Below are 20,166 nucleotides of genomic sequence, written 5' to 3' on the forward strand. Positions count from 1 at the left end.
TTATTTCTTAAATAATCGTTTTTTCATTGGAAATATAAGTTTTTCTTTAAAATAATTATATGGTTTTGAAAAAAAAGTAAGGAGTTTCTAAAAAGTAAGGAATAAAAAAAATCTATATGTATTCTAAAAAACAAAAAAGTTTCCAATATAAATTTTAAAAAAAAAATCGAGCATAAGGACACGTCGAGCCCTGGGCACGGCTCTGCGCATTCTGATTTGAACGCTTGAGATCTGGGCCTTAAAGGTGTCTCAAATTGAGATAAAAGATTTATTTTTTTATATTAAGATGGAAGTCTGATCATCACAGTGCTTACGACCTGGCATTTGACTGGCTAAAGTGATCACTTTGTACACTTCTGTACGTTCACCAAAAATATTTATTTTATTTTATTGTTATACCTACAAGGACCTCCTACATATTTGCATTGAACAGGTTATGCAGCTAATACAAATAGGGGTATGCAGTTCAGAGTGGCCTTGCCATTTCTGCTATTTTTCATTCCTCTCCCATAGTACCTACCTATTATTTCCATTATTCTTATTTATTCAACCCCTATCCGCACCTAATGGTGCATAGGGCACTGAATCATTATGACCCAGTGTTATCTTGATCGTTACTTACATGAAGGCAAGTTGATCAATCCTGTGCTTTAGGGACCATTCCAGGGTTATCCATTTTATATATGAATAAATATTCATATATAAAATCACTGATTTATTTTCACCCCCTCCCCTGGGAATCGAACCCGGGACCTCCAGCATGGTAGTCAAATACACCAACCATTACATCACGGAGGTGGACTATATCTTCTTATATAACAGTTATGTCATTCATATATTATTTATTATATAAAATAAAATACGTTTTATCACATATAACTACATAACAAGCTTATTTTAAGCTATAAAAGAGACTCGACCGCAAAAAATTGACATAAAGCTCTCCTCTTTCTTCCTTCATTTTTTAATGACTTTATTTATTTTGAGATTTTACTTTTTTTTGGCCAAGTGAAGGTGAATTATTCATAAATAATGTGAAACGCAACCTATCTTAACGAATCGATTTCAAAATATCATTCTAAATAGGTACTAAGTTTTCATCCTCCATGTTATATGTATTGCACGATATTTCATATATTTTATTCAATACGTCTTATCTCATACGAGTATAAATACATTATTACGCCATGATTTGCATTTTAAAATATAATGTAAAAGTATACATAATTTATTGATTCTCATTCTGCAATAACAATTACTTTCACCAAAAATGTAATTATATTTCTAATAATTATTATTGGGATTAGCGATGCATTGAATTATAATATCCACTCTATTTTTTGTTGATAGTTACATATAAAGTAATTGATTATTCAGATATTTTTATTATAATCATTATTATGTATTATATAAGTAATATTATATTAAATATGGCATGCTATAAAATGCACTAGTTTAAAACAATAAAGTACATATATAAAACAAACTAGATCTTCATGCATTTATTTGATAAAACACTATTTTTAGAAGTTATTATTTAATCGGATACGTAAAAAAATATTTCTGTGTACATACAGAGTTACATTTAAGTACAAACTACTTAATTATTATTTATATATTTCTCTATTTTTGGTTATTAGTTTAGATTGCATTGGTATTGATTTTTTTACATTATCCATAATTCTAACATTCGAGTTAATAATTATTCTAATCGTGGAATGGGACATTTTATGACAGCCATCTTTTCACTCCTTCGTTTTGTTTTATAATTTTAACTTTGATCTCTTTTGTTTTGCAACAAAACGTTGGTACCCTCTAAAATAATTTAAATTAAAAACATCCATGGATATAGAGTACTAAAGTAACCACAGACACCATTAATTTCTAATATTGTTTATGGCTTCATCAAAGATAAAAATTATATGTAAACAAAACATTACGAACTGTCATATTGGCATTTGACATTTCCCATTCACATTTCCTAGATGTGACCCAGTGAATGTGGGTATCTTTTATGTTTGTTTTATAGTTTTCTTTGTAAATAATTTTAAAATGTAATATGTTTACGCGGTTCGTGTGATAAGCGATCGAATTGTATTAAATACAACAATGTTTTACTAAATTGTTGATAAGCATTTTAAACCAATTGGAGATTCTGGCATATGGAGGTATATCTTTTATCACAACTTTTAATCATAATATTACATGAAATATATTTCATTATTAATGAGAAATGAATGTAAACGATTATTTTTTACTCTCTTATACCCTCTGTTTATAAATTTGACCTAAAAGTGATTAGTATCGCGATTAATTGTAATTTGATATTTTAGAAAGCTAATGTAGGTACGTATCTTAACTTCAAGTTTTTAATACCTGATCGGAAAGTTTAACGAAAACTTACTTATAGAAAACATAGTAATCGACCATATTCAAGTAATTATTCGAAATATTGATTTGATACATAGACAATGTTATTTATACTATTTAGGTGATATTTTTTAAGTGACCTATATTTTCAACTTAAGATTCTTAATTGTATTTAATGTAACCACTATTTGTTAACATACGTCTATCTGAACGACACTTTTGGAGTGAAAATTTAAATTATTTTATGAGTAAAATATGACTTTCTTTTATTTAACTCATATAACATTTCAATGAATACTTTAAAAGAAGGTATAACCTAATGATTCATAAAAAAAATATTCTCCTCATTTATAATAGCCATACAACTAACATTGTTGAGGATAGAAAAAAATATAGTTACTTTAAATACTTTAAATTTAAACAATATTTTATCAATTCATTTTTTATTTATTTTTTAAAGTCTCAACACAATTTACCAAAAAAAAATTTTTTTTTATACAAATACAATAAACAATTCAGTCTACATTGATGAAATCATTTTAACATGTGGACAATAAAAATTATTGTTACCTTAAGTGTATAAAGTAAAATATTAACATCTGTTTAGAATCCTAGCACGGTAGCGGATATTTAAATTAAATTTTCAGCCTACTATAGACATCTATGTATTCAAAACACTATCCATCAACTATAAATTAATTATGTTTACTGCCATCTATTAATGAAAAAACTAAATATAAAAAGTACAACCAATCTAATGTAATGCACATTGTTGATCAAAATTTACAAAAAAAATTCATGAATTTATTTGTAAATATTATAATAAAATATTAGTTCATCTTGAGATACGTTTCCCACGGCATCAAATATATTTCCATTTTTGAGGCCCAGTTTTCGATAAATCGTAACTTAGTTTTCTTTAAACCCAGGTAACATTTGACATTATCAAATTTTTATCACAAATGTAAAATACATTTTTTATATTTGAATACAAAAACACCGTTTTTGTTTTGAAAATATAAATAATAAATCATTTTTCTGCTAAATGAATATATGGTTTTGAAAAGAAAAGAGTTGTTGAATGATAAGGAGTTAAAAAAAAAAAAAATATATATATATATATATATATATATATATATATATATATATATATATATATATATATATATATATATATATATATATTAATAATAAAAGCCATTATGTTTTCTTTTTTTTTATTATTTAACTATCTGCTTACTAAATTTTACTATTGTGAGTAAGGCCTTAATACCGGCGAAAATTTTAAATCAAACGCTGGCCATTTTTAAGTTAATTTTGAGTATAAGACACACTTGAACTTTGGAGGCAATTCTCTAAAGCAAAAAATGCATCTCAAAGTATGTAAAATACAGAAATTCGAATCAGGTTTTATCATAAAAAAATCTGGTGCACAGTAAAAAGTTCAATAAGTAGCTTGATATTTATTTTTAATACATTTCATTATATTCTTAAACCTTAAAAACGATCCCATGAAAAATCAAGTTTTTTTTATAAATGACGTTGTTGAAAGGAGTGAACGATATTAAAATTCTGTTGCATTTTATTGAGTCAATATGTTATTCTTAAATCCGGTTTGCGGCATTTCAATAAAGTTTCACAGTCATCTAAAAGCTGCGCTGTGAATAATACACCCATTGTCCTTATCAGCCATACAGCATTCAAGTGAAATGGTACAAAGTATGAACAAAAGAGTATTCTATTATAGCCAATCAAGTTTATCTTATCTCTGTTACACCTGTGTGCGTACAATACCTCACCGCTATCTACCGGCCCCTGCGATACTTCAACTCTGTGATTCAAAAATGCTGCAAGTCACCAAATGTAGCAGTTCATTTATTCCAATGGTGTATAGGACACTGCATCCGATTGACGCACTGTTAATTTGATCATTAATCACACGGAGGAAAGATTTAGATTACACGGAAGAAGAGATTATCTGAAATAAATATTATTTTTACATTTTTGACATCTCAACGTCAGATGTAGAAGAATATGGAAGTCTGGGTGTTTATAAGGCTTGCGACCTGTCATTTGCTGGTTTAAGTAATCATTTTATACACGTATAACCATTGAATACCATTGGTGAATACAATGGTGAATACCATTCTACCCATGATTGACAATCACACTGCTCAATTTTTGGAACTCATACATATATCATATGATTGTCACGTCGCTTCATGTGTGTATTCGCGGCAGTATCTATGGTTAATTTTAGTAAGCTTTTTATCAAGCAGACATTCTTTTATTTTTAGAGGTATGAAAAATTTTTCCCGAATTATTTTACATACTGGGAGTAGATTATTTTACATAAATGGGTGGAGAAACTCAGAGTGAACGAGGATTTGGACACACTCAAAATGTTATCTGGTAAAATTAAAGCTGCATAAAAATTGAAAATCATGTTGTCAAGCGTCTCCTAGTATGTAAAATAATCCGGTAAGGAACGTGCATACTAATCTAAATAAAAGAGTCTCTGCTAAATAAAAGTTTTTTCAAACCATCCATAGATGGCTCCAGTGAACTAATAATAATAGTATAGTAAACATATACAGACTATACAATAGAAAATTAAACAAGATAACTCCTTCATATGCTCCCCAGTTATATATATTTTTTAAATGTATGACATGATACTATCAACAAAAAAAGAAGAAAAAAAAATCCCTCTCCAAACACAAGAGCTCAATCTCTTTTTTGGAGAGATGCAGTGCAACTAAGATTATAAGTTTTTAATTAATGTTTTACTTATTATTTTTTGACATCTCATCAAAGATGCAGAAGAATATGGAAGTCTGAGTAGAATTTGAATAGTGTGGTTGTCAATAATGGGTAGAATTGGTGAATGTTACACGTGTGTAAAGTGATCACTTAAACCAGCCGATGACGGTCGTCAGCCCCGTAAATGCCCAGACTTCCATATTCTTCTTCATCTTTGATGAGATGTCAAAAAATAATATAAAAATAACTCCTGTAATTGGAGATAATCCAGATTTTGTGAACAAGTATTTGGACACACTCAAAATGTTGTAAATGTTTTACTTAGCAAATACCACTATTTCTTAAAATCTACTGTGACATGTGTTTCGATGCATTCCGCATCATTTTCAAACACCGTATACGGTGTTTGAAAATGATGCGGAATGCATCGAAACACGTGTCACAGTAGATTTTAAGAAATAGTGGTATTTGCTAAGTAAAACATTAATTAAAAATGGATAGATTTTACCACAAAGTGACTGCCGAATCAATTAATGAGATAAGATTATAAGATTGTATTAAGTAGAAATGTATGGAAATTATATTAAATTGTAAAAAAATGTGAATATTTATGTATTAAAATAAATAAAATGAAATAAATAGTCTTATAATAGTAATAATAAAAATAAATTTGGATAATTTATGCAGTGCCATTTTCGTAAAATACTGCCTCAAGGGCGCTTGTTATAATGTGACTTGTAACCTTTTTCAAATATAGCCATCACTTACACAGTAAGATGGAGCCTTATCTTTGTTTATATGATTCACGAGATATTTGCTTTTAATTTTTTACACACCACAGACCAATTAATTATCTCGCATCCATTAGTTTAGTTACGTGTGTTGTAATATGATGAATATTAGTGATTTGTGAATGTGTTTTCGTGTTCCTTGCTAGATTCTGCGATAGACTACTGCCGCCGCGATGGGGGGAGTGTGGCACGTGCTGACCAGGAGGAAGGTCCTGGACGAGTCTTCCGAGATACTGAAACACAACCGGCTGTCTAGGCAGCTCGGCACCGGGGACCTCATAGCTCTGGGGGTCGGGAGCACCCTGGGGCTAGGGGTGTACGTCCTGGCGGGACACGTTGCGAGAGATTCCGCCGGACCTTCCGTAGTACTCTCTTTTCTGATTGCGGCAATAGCCTCACTCTTTGCAGGTTTGTGCTACTTATTTATTTATTATATTTATTTAAACTTTATGTACGGAAAAGAAATGCGTACATTGGCGGACTTATTGCTAAAAAGAAATATCTTCTAACCAACCAAAAACACACTATATCCTCAATATTATTAATATTCAAAGCATTTACTTTGCGGTTAGTCATTTTTACTTTTTTTTTTTTTTACAAAAATGTTAGTAATATTAGTATATAACCACTCACCGAGATTTTTATGTCTACCGGTTTCGAGACGTACCCGTCTCTTCGTCAGGACTATCACTACTACAGCATGCAAACAATATCACCCTTCACCACCATAGCACCATTTACACACTTAAAACTACACAAAAGGTCGACCCGAAGACCAACATGCACTTAAGTTTTCAGCACAGACATGCGTTACAAGCCGAGGTTAAACCAAAGATCGCATGTGTTAAACATTTTGTGTTGTTTCAAATGTGTAAATGGTGCTATGGTGGTGAAGGGTGGTATTGTTTGCATGCTGTAGTAGTGATTGTCCTGACGAAGAGACGCGTACGTCTCGAAACCGGTAGACATAAAAATCTCGGTGAGTGGTTATATACTTATATTATTAACATTTTTGTAAAAAAATAAATAAATAAAAACAGACTAGTATTATTGGTCAAAGCGTTTGATACCTTATACAGTGGAAACTCTCATAAAGAGCATTTAAGCATAATTCATTCCAAAATCTTAATTGTTAAGCGAAACACTCTTTTTGTTTTGACTGGCGCGAAAGTCATGGCTCACAAATTAATGTCGTGAAAAAGGGACTCGCCTTTTCTATGTAACTTGTTATGCGAAATGTCACTCGTTAAGGGAGGAACTTTTTCACCTTTTTTTTGCTTGTTATGTGAGGTGCTCGCTATGAGAGGTTCCACTGTATAGCTGTTTGCAATCAGAGGGTAGATAGTGCTTGAACATTAAAATAAACATTAATTACAAATTACTGCTGTATTAATCAAGCAACTACTTTATATTTTATTAAACATTTATGAAAATTACAAATTTATGATAATAATAATAATTATAAATTTTCATACCAGTTTGACTAAGTGATGGCTGCAATACTTAGTCAGCCATATATCGTAGTCATACACGAGAAAGTGACCAAATGCATTTCTTACAAAAACGTGATCATTGACTATTTGATATCTTACTAGCTTAATGTTGCCCTGAAAAAAATCCTAAAGGATTTTAAACTTGGAAGTATAATATATTGACTTGTTAAAAATGACAAACTGTATTGATGTTTATTTTCTTGCCGAGCAAAAGTGACTTAAATGGCCCTCCTGAACATTTTATGTTTTGTTAGTTGGTCACTTTCTCCTGTACGACTACGATATGTTTTACAACAATTTTTTATGTAATGATATCAATATTACAATAATTGACAGATAAAATAGTAAAAAAATAATGAACGGCGAAAGAAAAAAATTAAAAATAATAAGGAAGGCAAAGGAAAAAGGTAGTTTAAGGTAGGAGGTAGAAAGAAAAACTAAGGGAGGAGGTTTGATGGACAGTTCGGATTTTAATGAAAGATAGTAATGTCTCAGACGTTACTTAAAAGTTATCGGAGAAGGTGTATTTTTTACTAGGGGAGGAATTCATTCCATAGTCTGGCCGCTTGGACAGAGAAGGACTTATCATGGACTTAGCATTGTCCAGTAAAAAAAAGTGCTGTATTATCTAGGCCTTCAGTGTGTATCGCTTTGTTTTGTGTTTAAAAATATATTTTAAAATTTTATATATTTTTTTATTATAGCTATAGATCAAATGCAACCATTAAGACCTCTATATTAAAAATATTTTTAAAAAAAAATTCATCATTGTGAAAACTGACACACCTTCAAATTTGCATATAAAGTTTTTTGTTTGTTTGTTTATATCTCAATTATTTCTCTTTTGCCGTACACCACCTTATGTATAACTCAGTGATGCTTTTTGTGATGATTTTTAAACAAATTATGCAAATTTAAGGAAGTTGTTTTTGCAAGTATTAAACGTTATTATTTAATTTATTTTTTCATTAATACTGCAATATTTTCAAGTGCTATCTGCTAATCAAAGGCAATTAAATGTCACATAAAATACAGAACACTTAGAGCCTGACTCAAATTTGTTGACTAATAGGAATATCAAATTGTTATCTTTATTATTGCTATCCTAATCATTCCTTGTTCCATTTCTTTACATTATTAGACTTAATAATATATAGTTTTTCTATCTGTTAGACTTCGAAACTCTTGTATGAAAGTGAAACACAAAGTTGAAATGAGAAAGATGATATGTAGTAGGTTAACCTTTTAACCTCGTTAACTTTGTTCCTAAGAGACGCCTGTGCGCGGCGGCGGTATTTCGCCGAATGATTACTTTTATCATGTATTTAGTTATGAAACGATTTATTTTGTTAAACAAAAACGTTCAATGGGATTCATTGTGCCTTTTTGGTACTCTATAATACACGTGTGTCACATTATTCTTGAAATATATCGTAATATAAACAAATTAGGTCGTAACATAAATAAATCAAAGCATGCATCGTGTGTCACTCTTACCCACTGGCCACAGACTAACTAATTTCACTGGCGATGCGTAGCGTCGAGAGTGAGACAGATATAGGGCATGATTTTGGCGCGGACTAATTACCGACCGCAAGAAAAATCAGGGATCTGTTCTTTTATTTATCCTTGTGATTTTACAGATTATTAGTCAGATATTTCAACAGATGTCATAAGGCCAAGGATTGACGTATTATTTTATCCAAAGTTCCACACCATGAAAAAATCCCTCCTAGTTGAACTGAGGTTCGAAACTTGGAGAAAAGTGAAAACACAAACGCTTATGTCAGCCGCGTATGGGGCATGTTTTGTTAAAACACATACGGTTATGCGAGCCGTGTGGATCCGGTTAAGTGCTGTTTAAATACAATCCCTTGTTTGAAAAACTAATGTATGTCAGACTTAAGAATAGAAAAATTAAGAATGTGCAACTAATGTATCAATCAAAAAGACTTGAGAATAATAAACGGTCTTTCAATACGCAAAAGGTTCCCAGTTGTATTGATAAACTGCTACTTAGGTAAAGAAAAATAAGAAAAATCAATGATCTCTTTAAGAAATCTCTCTAATATGGTTTAAGTTTTGTACTGACATATCTTGTTGGAAGTGTATTTTATAGAATAAAATAACAACTATGTATTTTTTTTCATGCGGATAAAAATACATGGTTGTTATTTTATTTTATAAAATCTCTCCAAGAAAAACTCTTTAATTCAATAAAAAATTAAGGTTACAATTAACATACATTTAAGGTTTAAATAATAATAATTTAAATAGCCCCATTGTCGTAAAATACTACCTCAAGATCACTTCACTGTGATTAAATTGTGGAAAAAAAAATAGTGGAAATGATTAAGCAAAAAATGCGTTTTTAGTTTTTTTCTAAAGATCATCTCACTCTCACTATTTCTAACTACTGGTGGAAGGGCATTCCACGCCATCGGTCCCGCAACAGCATATTTAGTGCCATGGGCAAGATCACTTTGCCCATAGCAGTTGTGGCCGATTGAAGCGTGAGACTTTTATCAACCAATTCATCTGGAATACACAGGTCTTTTAGATACTCTGAAGCCATATTTTGTTTTGATTTATACATGAGTAGACAGAGTTTATATTCAACCCTTTCAGTAAAGCGTAACCAGTGCAGTTGGTGAAGTAGTGTAAACGGATGAATAATGCATTTTAGGTTGATGATATATTAATGATATATTTAAGTTAATGATATATTTACTTAGTATATATTCGCAGGCCTTATAGCCAGTTTTTAAGAGGGATTAGCCCCCTGCGAGGTCGATTCCCAGCTGTCGATCCATCTCTTTGGTGGTCTGCCTTGGGGTTGGCCGTACAGTGCGATGTGGGGGAGTCTGGATGGTTCCATTCTCCTGACATACGCATACCATTGTCTCCTTCGTTGCCTTCCCTACCTAACGATATCTTCGATCTCGCATATAGTTGATTGATATTTGATAGTTAAAGTATGTTTTTTAGGTGTGTGCTATGCGGAATTTGGTGCTCGCGTTCCACGTGCTGGATCAGCCTATATCTACAGTTATGTGTGTGTGGGGGAGTTCATTGCATTTGTCATCGGTTGGAATCTCATCCTAGAGTATGTCATTGGTAAGTAGTTATTACATATCTTCAAATTGATCATTAACATGCTCTGTGAATCGAACACGGCTCCCGTGTCCATAAAAATGTAAAAGGTTAATTATGGCTTTCTAAAGCATCACATGGGGAGACATCACAGACCTCTTTTAGGATAATTATGACATGATTATTTATAATTTAATATTTAATAATGTAATTAATTAAGACACAGTAGAAAACGATAATTTTAGCTAAAAAAATAGCATATAGTAATAATAATACGTACCGACAGTGCCATGGAGGGTACCTGAACCCACAGTGGCCTGCGTAGATTTTTGTGATAATCTATTGTTTTCAGGATCGGCCAGTGTATCTCGTGGAATCAGCCTGTATTTGGACACACTACTAAACGACACCCTTAAGACAACTTTCAGAGAAATTGCACCCATCAATGTGTTCTTTCTATCGGATTATTTTGATCTTTTGGCATTTGGATTGGCGGTTTTTCTTGGAGGTAAAATTACAACATTTTTATTTTCATTAATAAAAGAAAGCTCAACATAGCACAAATAAAAATCTAAATATAACTAAAATGTAAATTTTATTTATTGATTCGCCAGTCACCTTTTGGTAATTTCTATGCAATTTCAATTTAAGTTTTACTCGGTAAATACCACTATTTCTTAAAAAGATGTGTCACAATGGATTTTAAGAAATGGTGGTATTTACCAAGTAACACTTACATTAAAAATTGCTATTTCGTTAGCAATATATTGAATGCGTTAAGAACTATATCACAGAGGGTTAGCATGTAGTAAACTGTTAACACATTGTTTGCGGGAAACACTTAAAAGCGTCTATAACCTTTTCCACTCTGACCATTTTTTCTCATAACTGATCAGCTACTCTGATCAAAAAAATTGCGACTTTTTTCTATCATTAAAATAAATATTTTGGTTCCCTAATTTTGGGACACTCTGTCTGACAATTTGTATGGCCATGAAAATTAAGATTAACTGTATTTATCTGAAATATTTTTTGGTAGAATATACTTGGGTGATAGAGAAATCAGTGATTAAAGTTATACCTGCGCCGGACCAGATATGGACCAGAATGTCTGGCCTACAGAGTGGTAAGAGTTGACATACTGTTGGTAAAGAGCGAGAGACTTATAAGCGTCCTATTTGCTAACTTTTGGTAGAGCGCGAGAGACGCCTGCAAACATTGTACAGATGGGAATTGTGTGCTGCGGTTACTTGTGATTAGTATACTGAGCATCGAGCAGCAGACTGCCTGAGTATAATTAGGGTCGGGGTTAATAAAAAAAAAACGCCTGATAACAAAGTGTTGAGTGAAGTCTATGGCGATACGGTGATTTTCTATGAAAGTGATGATGATATCACCATTTTTACGATGGCTAATTTCTAGAAATATCAACAAAAGAATATTTCAATAATGAAAGGTTATTGTTATCATAATGATTTTTGATAGTGATTAGAGATAAGAGGATGGAGGCAGTTTGTGGAATCCGTATCGCTCACTCCTTTCAAGAGCGTCATAAATCAAAAATTGTCAATTTTCAGTTGTGCATGTTTTCGGAATCCCCAGCAAATGTACTATATCCCAGCAAAAGCGGCATATTTTTAACTTAATATTTACCCACTACAGGGCAGAAAGTGTTGTTTTTGCATTTTGAAGAAAAGGTTCAATTATTTTTTTTAACATACTAAATATTTTCAAGAAAAAACCTTCAGGTTTTACCTAAAAAGATCTGTTGCACAGTAAAAAGTTCAATACGTGGCACGATATTTATTTTTAATACATTGTTTTATATTATTAAACTTTAAAAAGTTCTCCTGAAAAATCAAGTTTTTTGATTTATGACGTTCTTGAAAGGAGTGAGCGATATGTCCCACATAGCGACCGGATATGGAATTTTATGTTTTTAAATTAATGAAATGTATTTTTTTCTAGTGATTCTGGCTTTTGGCGTGAAGGAATCTGCAATGTCCAACAATATTTTTACAGTGCTGAATTTATGTATCATATTGTTTGTAATCATTGCTGGCTCTATTAAAGGTATTTTAATTGCATTTATTATTTTTTGTTGTTGTACGGAATATGTAAACTATGCACAACACTTTTGGGTGTGTCTAAATCATTGTTTACAAATCTGGAAACTCGACTTGGGAGTTATTTTTACATTTTAACATCTCAACATAGATTTTTTCCAAGAATATGGTTTTCAAATCCAAGATTATGGTTTTTGAAAGAGAAGAATGCAGATCTGAATGTGAAATATTGGTAAACGGAGAGATTTTGGAACAGGTAGATGATTTCGTGTATTTGGGTAGTATGTTTTCTAGGGATGGAAAGATTGTTAAAGACATAGAAAGGAGAGTGAATGCTGGGAACAAAGTGAATGGTGCACTGAAATCAGTTATAGCGAATAAAAACCTATCAGCGGAAGCTAAACTGGCAGTGCACAACAGAGTCCTGGTTCCAACTCTGATGTATGGAAGTGAAACATGGAGTTGGCAAAAGAAGGATGAAAGTAGACTGAATGCAGTCGAAATGCGATCTCTCAGAAGAATGTGCGACAAAACGATGTATGATAGATGTACGAATAGTGAAATAAGGAAGGAATGCAAAGCTGAGATAAGCATTATCGATAAAATTAAGAAAGGTGTGTTGAGATGGTTTGGACATGTAGAACGAATGAGTGAGAAAAGAACGGTAAAACAAATTTATGAGGCAAATGTTACCGGGAAAAGAAGCAGAGGAAGACCGAGAAAAACATGGCACGATCAGGTATGCCAAATATGTACTTGAAAGTGGTCAGGTTAGGAGTCGTAACAATCGGCGGGTATGTATGAGGAGATGCATGAACGTGGAAGAGGCGAAGAATGTTTGCAAGGACAGAGTGGTGTGGCGCTCTATTCTCTCTGCCTACCCCTGCAGGGAAGCGGCGTGATGGTTAGTTAGTTAGTTTGTTACATAGATTTTTTAAAATTTACTTGTACATACATGGCAGCAAAGCCAATTACAATGCACATACATATTTTTTAAATGCACAAAAGAAAATAGCAGAGAGTTTTAAAGAAAACATACCAAAAAAATTTGCAAGAAAAAATAAAATCACCAATATATAATACATTGTGTTATATAATCCAAAAGGAATTGCCTAAATCTAATAGGTAGTGGTGAGATAAAACAGATCCACCTCTTTTGGATGAAGAAGAATATGGAAATCTAAGTATTTACCATTTATTCTAAGTATTTGTCCGCCTCCGTAGTGTAATGGTCAGCACGCTCGGTTACCGTTCTGGAGGTCCCGGGTTCGATTCCCAAGGGGGGTAAAATAAATATAAGTGATTTTTTCACTGTCATATTTATTCAATATTACCCTGGACTGATACCTGAAGCGGAGGGCTGATCACCTTTCCTTCATGTGTAAACGATCAAGATAACACTGCGTTTATATAACGCAGTGCCCTATGCACCATTGGGGTGCGGATAAGGGTTATTATTATTATTATTATTATTAAGTATTTACAGGGCTAAGACTTGTCATAGGCTGGTTTAAGAGATCGATTTATATACATACATATAACATTCATCATTTTACCCATGATTGACAACCACACTACTCAATTTAAAAAAAAAACTCCTTTATAATATATATCATATAATTCACACGTTGCTTCATGTGTGAGTTTGTGACATTATCTATGGCAAAGTTGGCTATGGCATATCTAGTCATAGGCTGGTTAAGTAATGTAAGTTTATTATATAGTTATACTTTTATGTACATGACAGTTTATTATTATTTTTAGATAACTTAAGTGAAAACATGTACATAATTGGAATGTTAATTTTTTAACTTTATTATATTATGTTATTTTTATTAAATATTCTGTTGGTTTTCCAATAAATTTTTTTTAAAAAAAGTGTTAAGTAGGTATTGGGCTGTGGTCCCGTGGTTAGTGTCGCGGACTCTTGAGTCAGAGTTTCTGGGTTTGAATCCACTCTACCACAATATGATACCTATTTCTAATAATGAGTCACTTAGGCTGACAAAAATAGTATGAAATTGATGTATAATTTTTGTAAATAATAAAAAACACAAATAAAATAAAAAGTCCCAGTTATTTTTAAAATAATTTTCCTTTTTTCAGCGGATATAAACAATTGGTACATATCTCCGGACAAGGTTTCCTCCGCTGCGAATGTGGGCGCCGGCGGTTTCTTCCCGTTTGGTTTTGCGGGAACGCTCAAGGGAGCGGCCACGTGCTTCTTCGGGTTCGTCGGATTCGACTGCATCGCCACTACGGGCGAGGAAGTCCACAACCCGAGGAGGGCCATCCCTATATCTATCCTGACTTCGCTGGCCGTCATCTTCCTGGCGTACTTCGGTATATCGACGGTGCTGACACTCATGTGGCCCTACTACTTGCAGGTAAAATACCCTTTGGCTTAATTATCCCGGGAGATGTCTCTATTGACCGACAACAACACCTGTCTTTAGTTCACCTATCCTTCCTGATGATATGTATTTACTACAATTCGACTCTAATAATGAGAATATCGATATAAAATATAATTATTTATAGATTAGAACTCCGTTTTAATTTATGTATTAAATGTTAAATCTCCGCCTCAGTAGTGTAATGGTCAGCACACTCGACTACTGTTCTGGAGGTCCCGGGTTCGATTCCCAGGGGGGTCAAATAAATATAAGTGATTTTCTCACTCTAATATTTATTCCATATTACCTTGGACTGGTGCCTGAAGCGGAAGGCTGATCACCTTTCCTTCATGTGTTAACGATCAAGATAACACTGCGTTTATATGATGCAGTGCCCTATGCACCATTGGGGGTGCGGATAAGGGTTTGAATGAATGAAATGTTAAATCAAACACTGATTTTTTGAGTCTAGTAGACTGAATGTGGAAGAGACTAAGATTGTTTGCAAATACAGATTGGTATGGTGTTCCATTATCTCTGCCTACCCCTGCGGTGTAGCGGCGTGATGGTTAGTTTAGTTTTTTTTATTGCTTGTGCTAGTCATGTCATCAAATGATTCAAGATATATTCAATGACATTTGATTCGAGGAAATGGGTATATACCTAGAATAAAATACTTGTTTTCAATTGTTATCTCTGTTGTATTTGACTCACAGATGATCCCTTTGCTGCGGCTTTGAAAACTTTTACAAATGCTACAATACTGTCATTTGCTTGATGTTATGTCTAGTATCTAGAGATACCCACGATAACCAAAAGTTTTACAAGATCCACAAAGGCTTCGTTCATGTTTTATTGCCAAATTCTTTACGATTTCAACCTATTCTTTTTTTTTTGGTTTTTGTTATTAAATTAGGTATTCATCGGACGAAAGCTCTGAATAAATAAAAAATGATGCTCAAAGAATGTACTAAAGTCAAACGTTGGAATGTCTAGGAGCGCCTGTACTATTTTTTAAGTAAAATGCACTGCTGACAATTTCAGTAAATGACCACCTTTGATGTGTAAAGTGTAGTTTTAAATATATACAGGATTCAATACTACCTTATTTGATATTTCAGGACCCTGATGCTCCGATTCCGTTTGCGTTTGGAGAAGTAGGCTGGGTGTGGGCCAAGTGGATAGTCGCCATTGGAGGAATATTTGGCTTGCTCTCCAGGTAAATATATATATGTACATTTTTTTATTTATTTTTTTATTCATTTAATATATTTACATTTTTATTTATGACATAATACATTTGAATCATTTATACATATGGAGAACTTTTATATTTCGATTCGCTGTGCCTCTCCATAAAAGAGATTGTGCTCTTGTGCTTGGAGAGGGACTTACACTCATATATGCACATATCGCTCACTCCTTTCAACAACGTCATATATAAAAAAAACAACAATTTTCAGTTGTGCATGTTTTCGGAATGCCCAGAAAATTGTACTATATCCCAGAAAAAGCGGCATATTTTCAAGTTAATATGTACCCGCTACAGGGCAGAAAGTGTTGTTTTTGCATTTTGAAGAAAAGGTATTGATCAATTATTTTTTTAAATATACTAAATATTTTTCAAATGGAGAAAAAACTTTCAGGTTTTACCTAAAAAGATCTGTTGCACAGTAAAAAGTTCAATAAGTGGCTTGATATTTATTTTTAATACATTTCATTATACATATTCTTAAACTTCAAAAACGATCTCCTGAAAAAAGTTTTTTGGAATATTATATGACGTTGTTGAAAGGAGTGAGCGATATCTCTCATATGCTGGAGAAAACTTCTTCTTTCTGTGCCCCTCCACGCTGAACCAGCCTATGCCAGGTCTTCTTCATCTATCTTGAGAGTCTAAAACCTGTCTCTCTTTTCTCACGTGTATTCAAACATCTTCGCTTTGAACTCTTGACCCATGATGTTTTTGTAATTTATGATATCAATTTGTAATTTATATATATATATATTTTTTAATGTTCAAGTACTATCTACCCTCTGATTGCAAACAGCTATATATGGTATCAAATTTTTTGATCAATATCACTAGTCTGTTTTTGGTTGGTTGGAAGATATTGCTTTTAAGCAGTAAGCCCTCCAATGTACTTATTTCTTTTCTGTACGTGAAGTTTAAATAAATATTTTGAGCAGAATTATCAACCTGCAAATGGTATGGTGACATTCTCAGCCAATAGTGCTGAAAATTAAAACAAAAGACATAATTTATTGACAACAGTTTGAGTGTCCAAATACTTGTGAACAAGTATTTGGACACACTCAAAATGTTGTAAATAAATTAACTGGTCAAATTATAAGCTAAAATAATAAAAATGAAAATGATATTTTCTGGCGTTTCTCATGTATGTGATTATAATCCAAGATTCGGATCTCACATATTAATAAAAGAGTTTTTGCTCAATACAAAAGCTTCTTTTCATCTGAACAATAGATGTCTCTAGTGAAGTTCTAATGACTCAAAAACAATGTTTCGAAATTTGTTCATATATATATAGAACTTCCAAGAATTTGGTTAACCGGATCCACGCGGCTCGCATAACCGTTTGTGTTTTTACAAGACATGCCCCATACGCGGCTGACATAAGCGTTTGTGTTTTCACTTTGCTCCAAGTTTCGAACCTCAGTTCAACTTGGAGGGATTTTTTCATGGTGTGGAACTTTGGATAAAATAATACGTCAATCCTCGGCCTTATGACATCTGTTGAAATATCTGACTAATAATTTGTAACATCACAAGGATAAATAAAACAACAGATCCCTGATTTTTCTTGCGGTCGGTAATTAGTCCGCGCCATAATCATGCCCTATATCTGTCTCACTCTCGACGCTACGCATCGCCAGTGGGTAAGAGTGACACACGATGCGTGCTTTGATTTATTTATGTTACGATCTAATTTGTTTATATTACGATATATTTCAAGAATAATGTGACACACGTGTATTATAGAGTACCAAAAAGGCACAATGAATCCCATTGAACGTTTTTGTTTAGGAAAATAAATCGTTTCTTAACTAAATACATGATAAAAGTAATCATTTAAAAAACGGCGAAATACCGCCGCGCACGGGCGTCTCTTAGGAACAAAGTTAACGCGTTTAAAAGGTTAATGTGGTTGTCATATTATAATCCAAAAGCAATTCATATAATTTTTTTTTTGACATCTCATCAAAAATTAAGAAGAATATGGAAGTCTGGGCATTTACGGGCCTGACGACCGTCATAGGCTGGTTTAAGTGATCACTTTACACACGTGTAACATTCACCAATTCTACCCATTATTGACAACCACACTACTCAAATTCTTACGTGTGTAAAGTGATAACTTAAACCAGCCTATGACGGTCGTCAGCCCCGTAAATGCCCAGACTTCCATATTCTTCTTCATCTTTGATGAGATGTCAACAAAAATATAATTTATTGATATTTTTATATGTATTTCCATACCTTGCTGTGAGTTTAATTGATACAAAGTCTAGTGGCAATGTTTGGGGCGTTCAGTGCTATGTGCAGAGAAACGGCACCTTTGTGTTTTGTAAACTGGATGTGTCTTAATTTCAGTTTGTTTGGTTCGATGTTTCCGCTGCCGCGGATCCTGTACGCCATGGCGTCGGATGGTCTGGTGTTCAAGTTCTTTGGCACCATCAGCCCTCGCTTCAAGAGTCCGGTCATGGGAACCATATTGGCCGCCTTGCTGACAGGTTAACTTAAATTCATGATACCTTTATTTATTTAATGATTTGGTGTTTAATTTGTAGAATTCCATTTTAATTTATGTATTAATTTTAAATCAAACACAGATTTTTTGAGTCTACTAAGTTGTATTTTATCAATAAAAACACATAAAAAATAAATATTGTGACAATTGTTTCGCCTTGTTAGGGCACTTGCCATATCATTCTCTCCTTTCAAGAACGTCACAAATCAAAAAAACTTGATTTTTCAGGAGAGCGTTTTTAATGTTTAAAAATAGAATACAAGTATTAAAAATAAATATCATGCCACTTATTGAACTTTTTACTGTGCAACAGATCTTTTTAGGTAAAACCTGAAGGTTTTTTCTCCATTTGAAAAATATTTAGTAAATTAAAAAAAAAAAAAACAGTACCTTTTCTTCAAAATGCAAAAACAACACTTTCTGCCGTGCAGCGGGTAAATATTAATTTTGCTGGGATATAGTACATTTTCTGGGCATTCCGAAAACATGCACAATTAAAAATTGACAATTTTTGATATATGACGTTGTTGAAAGGAGTGAGCGATATGTTTGTATGGCAAGGGCAGATACTTCTGGAGTAAAATCTCGACTTGGAACCTCTGAGATGAGAACTTTCCTATCTATAACCGGAAACTCGTGAGATCACATAAGAAACACTGAAATATCAAAAGGTTAAGAAAAAAAGATTGTGTATATACACATATTTATGTAGATTACTTGGAAGCAATCGGGTCAGGAGTCGAAATAATCGGTGTGTATGTATGAGGAGATAGTTGGTGGGTATGTATCGTCCGCCTCAGTCAACACGCTCCGTTACCGTTCTGTAGGTCCCAGGTTCGTTTTCCAGGGGGGGTCAAATAAATATAAGTGATTTTTTCACTCTTATATGTATTCAATATTACCCTGGACTGTCTGCTGTGCTGGTCGGGGTTGTGGGCGTATGTGTACCGGCCAACGTCGGGTGGGAATCGGATCTTGACTAATTTAACTAAATACTAATCCCTTTCACTGCCTACCCCGGGGTACTTCTAGAAAATTTGGTGACGGATCTACAAACTTGTATTTATTTAGATTGGCAGTAAGTGACAGGTATATTGAAAGCTTTTAAATGTGAATTCACAGTAAAATTGGGAAACAATTCTATATTGTTTCACATTTTAAATAAATTTCGCTACTTAGTTTAAAAAAAATTGCTTTGCAAGAGCAGATCTGTGAGCAAGTCTAGATGCTTCTGTATCGGATCTGGGTATGCGGTGGGACAGTTTTCAATACCCTGGACTGGTACCTGAAGCGGAGGGCTGATCACCTAACACCCATATAACAACCAAGATAACACTGCGTTTATAAGATAAACGGATACTGGGGGACGGATAAGGGTTGAAGATGTATGAGGAGATGCATGAATGTCGAAGATGTAAGAA

General features: G+C 33.0%; 1 protein-coding gene across 3 annotated transcripts in view; it reads left to right on the forward strand.

The window, feature by feature from the left end:
* The first annotated feature begins 1,901 nt into the window (after nucleotides 1-1,901).
* The window catches only part of LOC148307768 (high affinity cationic amino acid transporter 1), a 35,032-nt gene continuing 16,767 nt past the window's right edge, over nucleotides 1,902-20,166 (forward strand). Inside the window, exons 1-8 of one of the 3 annotated variants that reach the window (XM_088262849.1) lie at nucleotides 1,902-2,168; nucleotides 6,071-6,332; nucleotides 10,406-10,534; nucleotides 10,863-11,018; nucleotides 12,479-12,583; nucleotides 14,683-14,963; nucleotides 16,094-16,191; nucleotides 18,589-18,728. In XM_088262849.1, coding sequence (XP_088118975.1) covers nucleotides 6,098-6,332; nucleotides 10,406-10,534; nucleotides 10,863-11,018; nucleotides 12,479-12,583; nucleotides 14,683-14,963; nucleotides 16,094-16,191; nucleotides 18,589-18,728 — 1,144 coding nt within the window. In that variant the 5' untranslated portion in view covers nucleotides 1,902-2,168; nucleotides 6,071-6,097. The remainder of the gene's footprint in view (nucleotides 2,169-6,070; nucleotides 6,333-10,405; nucleotides 10,535-10,862; nucleotides 11,019-12,478; nucleotides 12,584-14,682; nucleotides 14,964-16,093; nucleotides 16,192-18,588; nucleotides 18,729-20,166) is intronic. The other 2 variants (XM_088262848.1, XM_088262851.1) reach the window with 2 other exon arrangements.

This window comes from Brachycentrus maculatus, unplaced genomic scaffold (assembly GCF_059751285.1).
Source record: "Brachycentrus maculatus isolate JH-2025_06_01 unplaced genomic scaffold, ASM5975128v1 h1tg000190l, whole genome shotgun sequence".
Taxonomy (NCBI): Eukaryota; Metazoa; Arthropoda; class Insecta; order Trichoptera; family Brachycentridae; genus Brachycentrus; species Brachycentrus maculatus.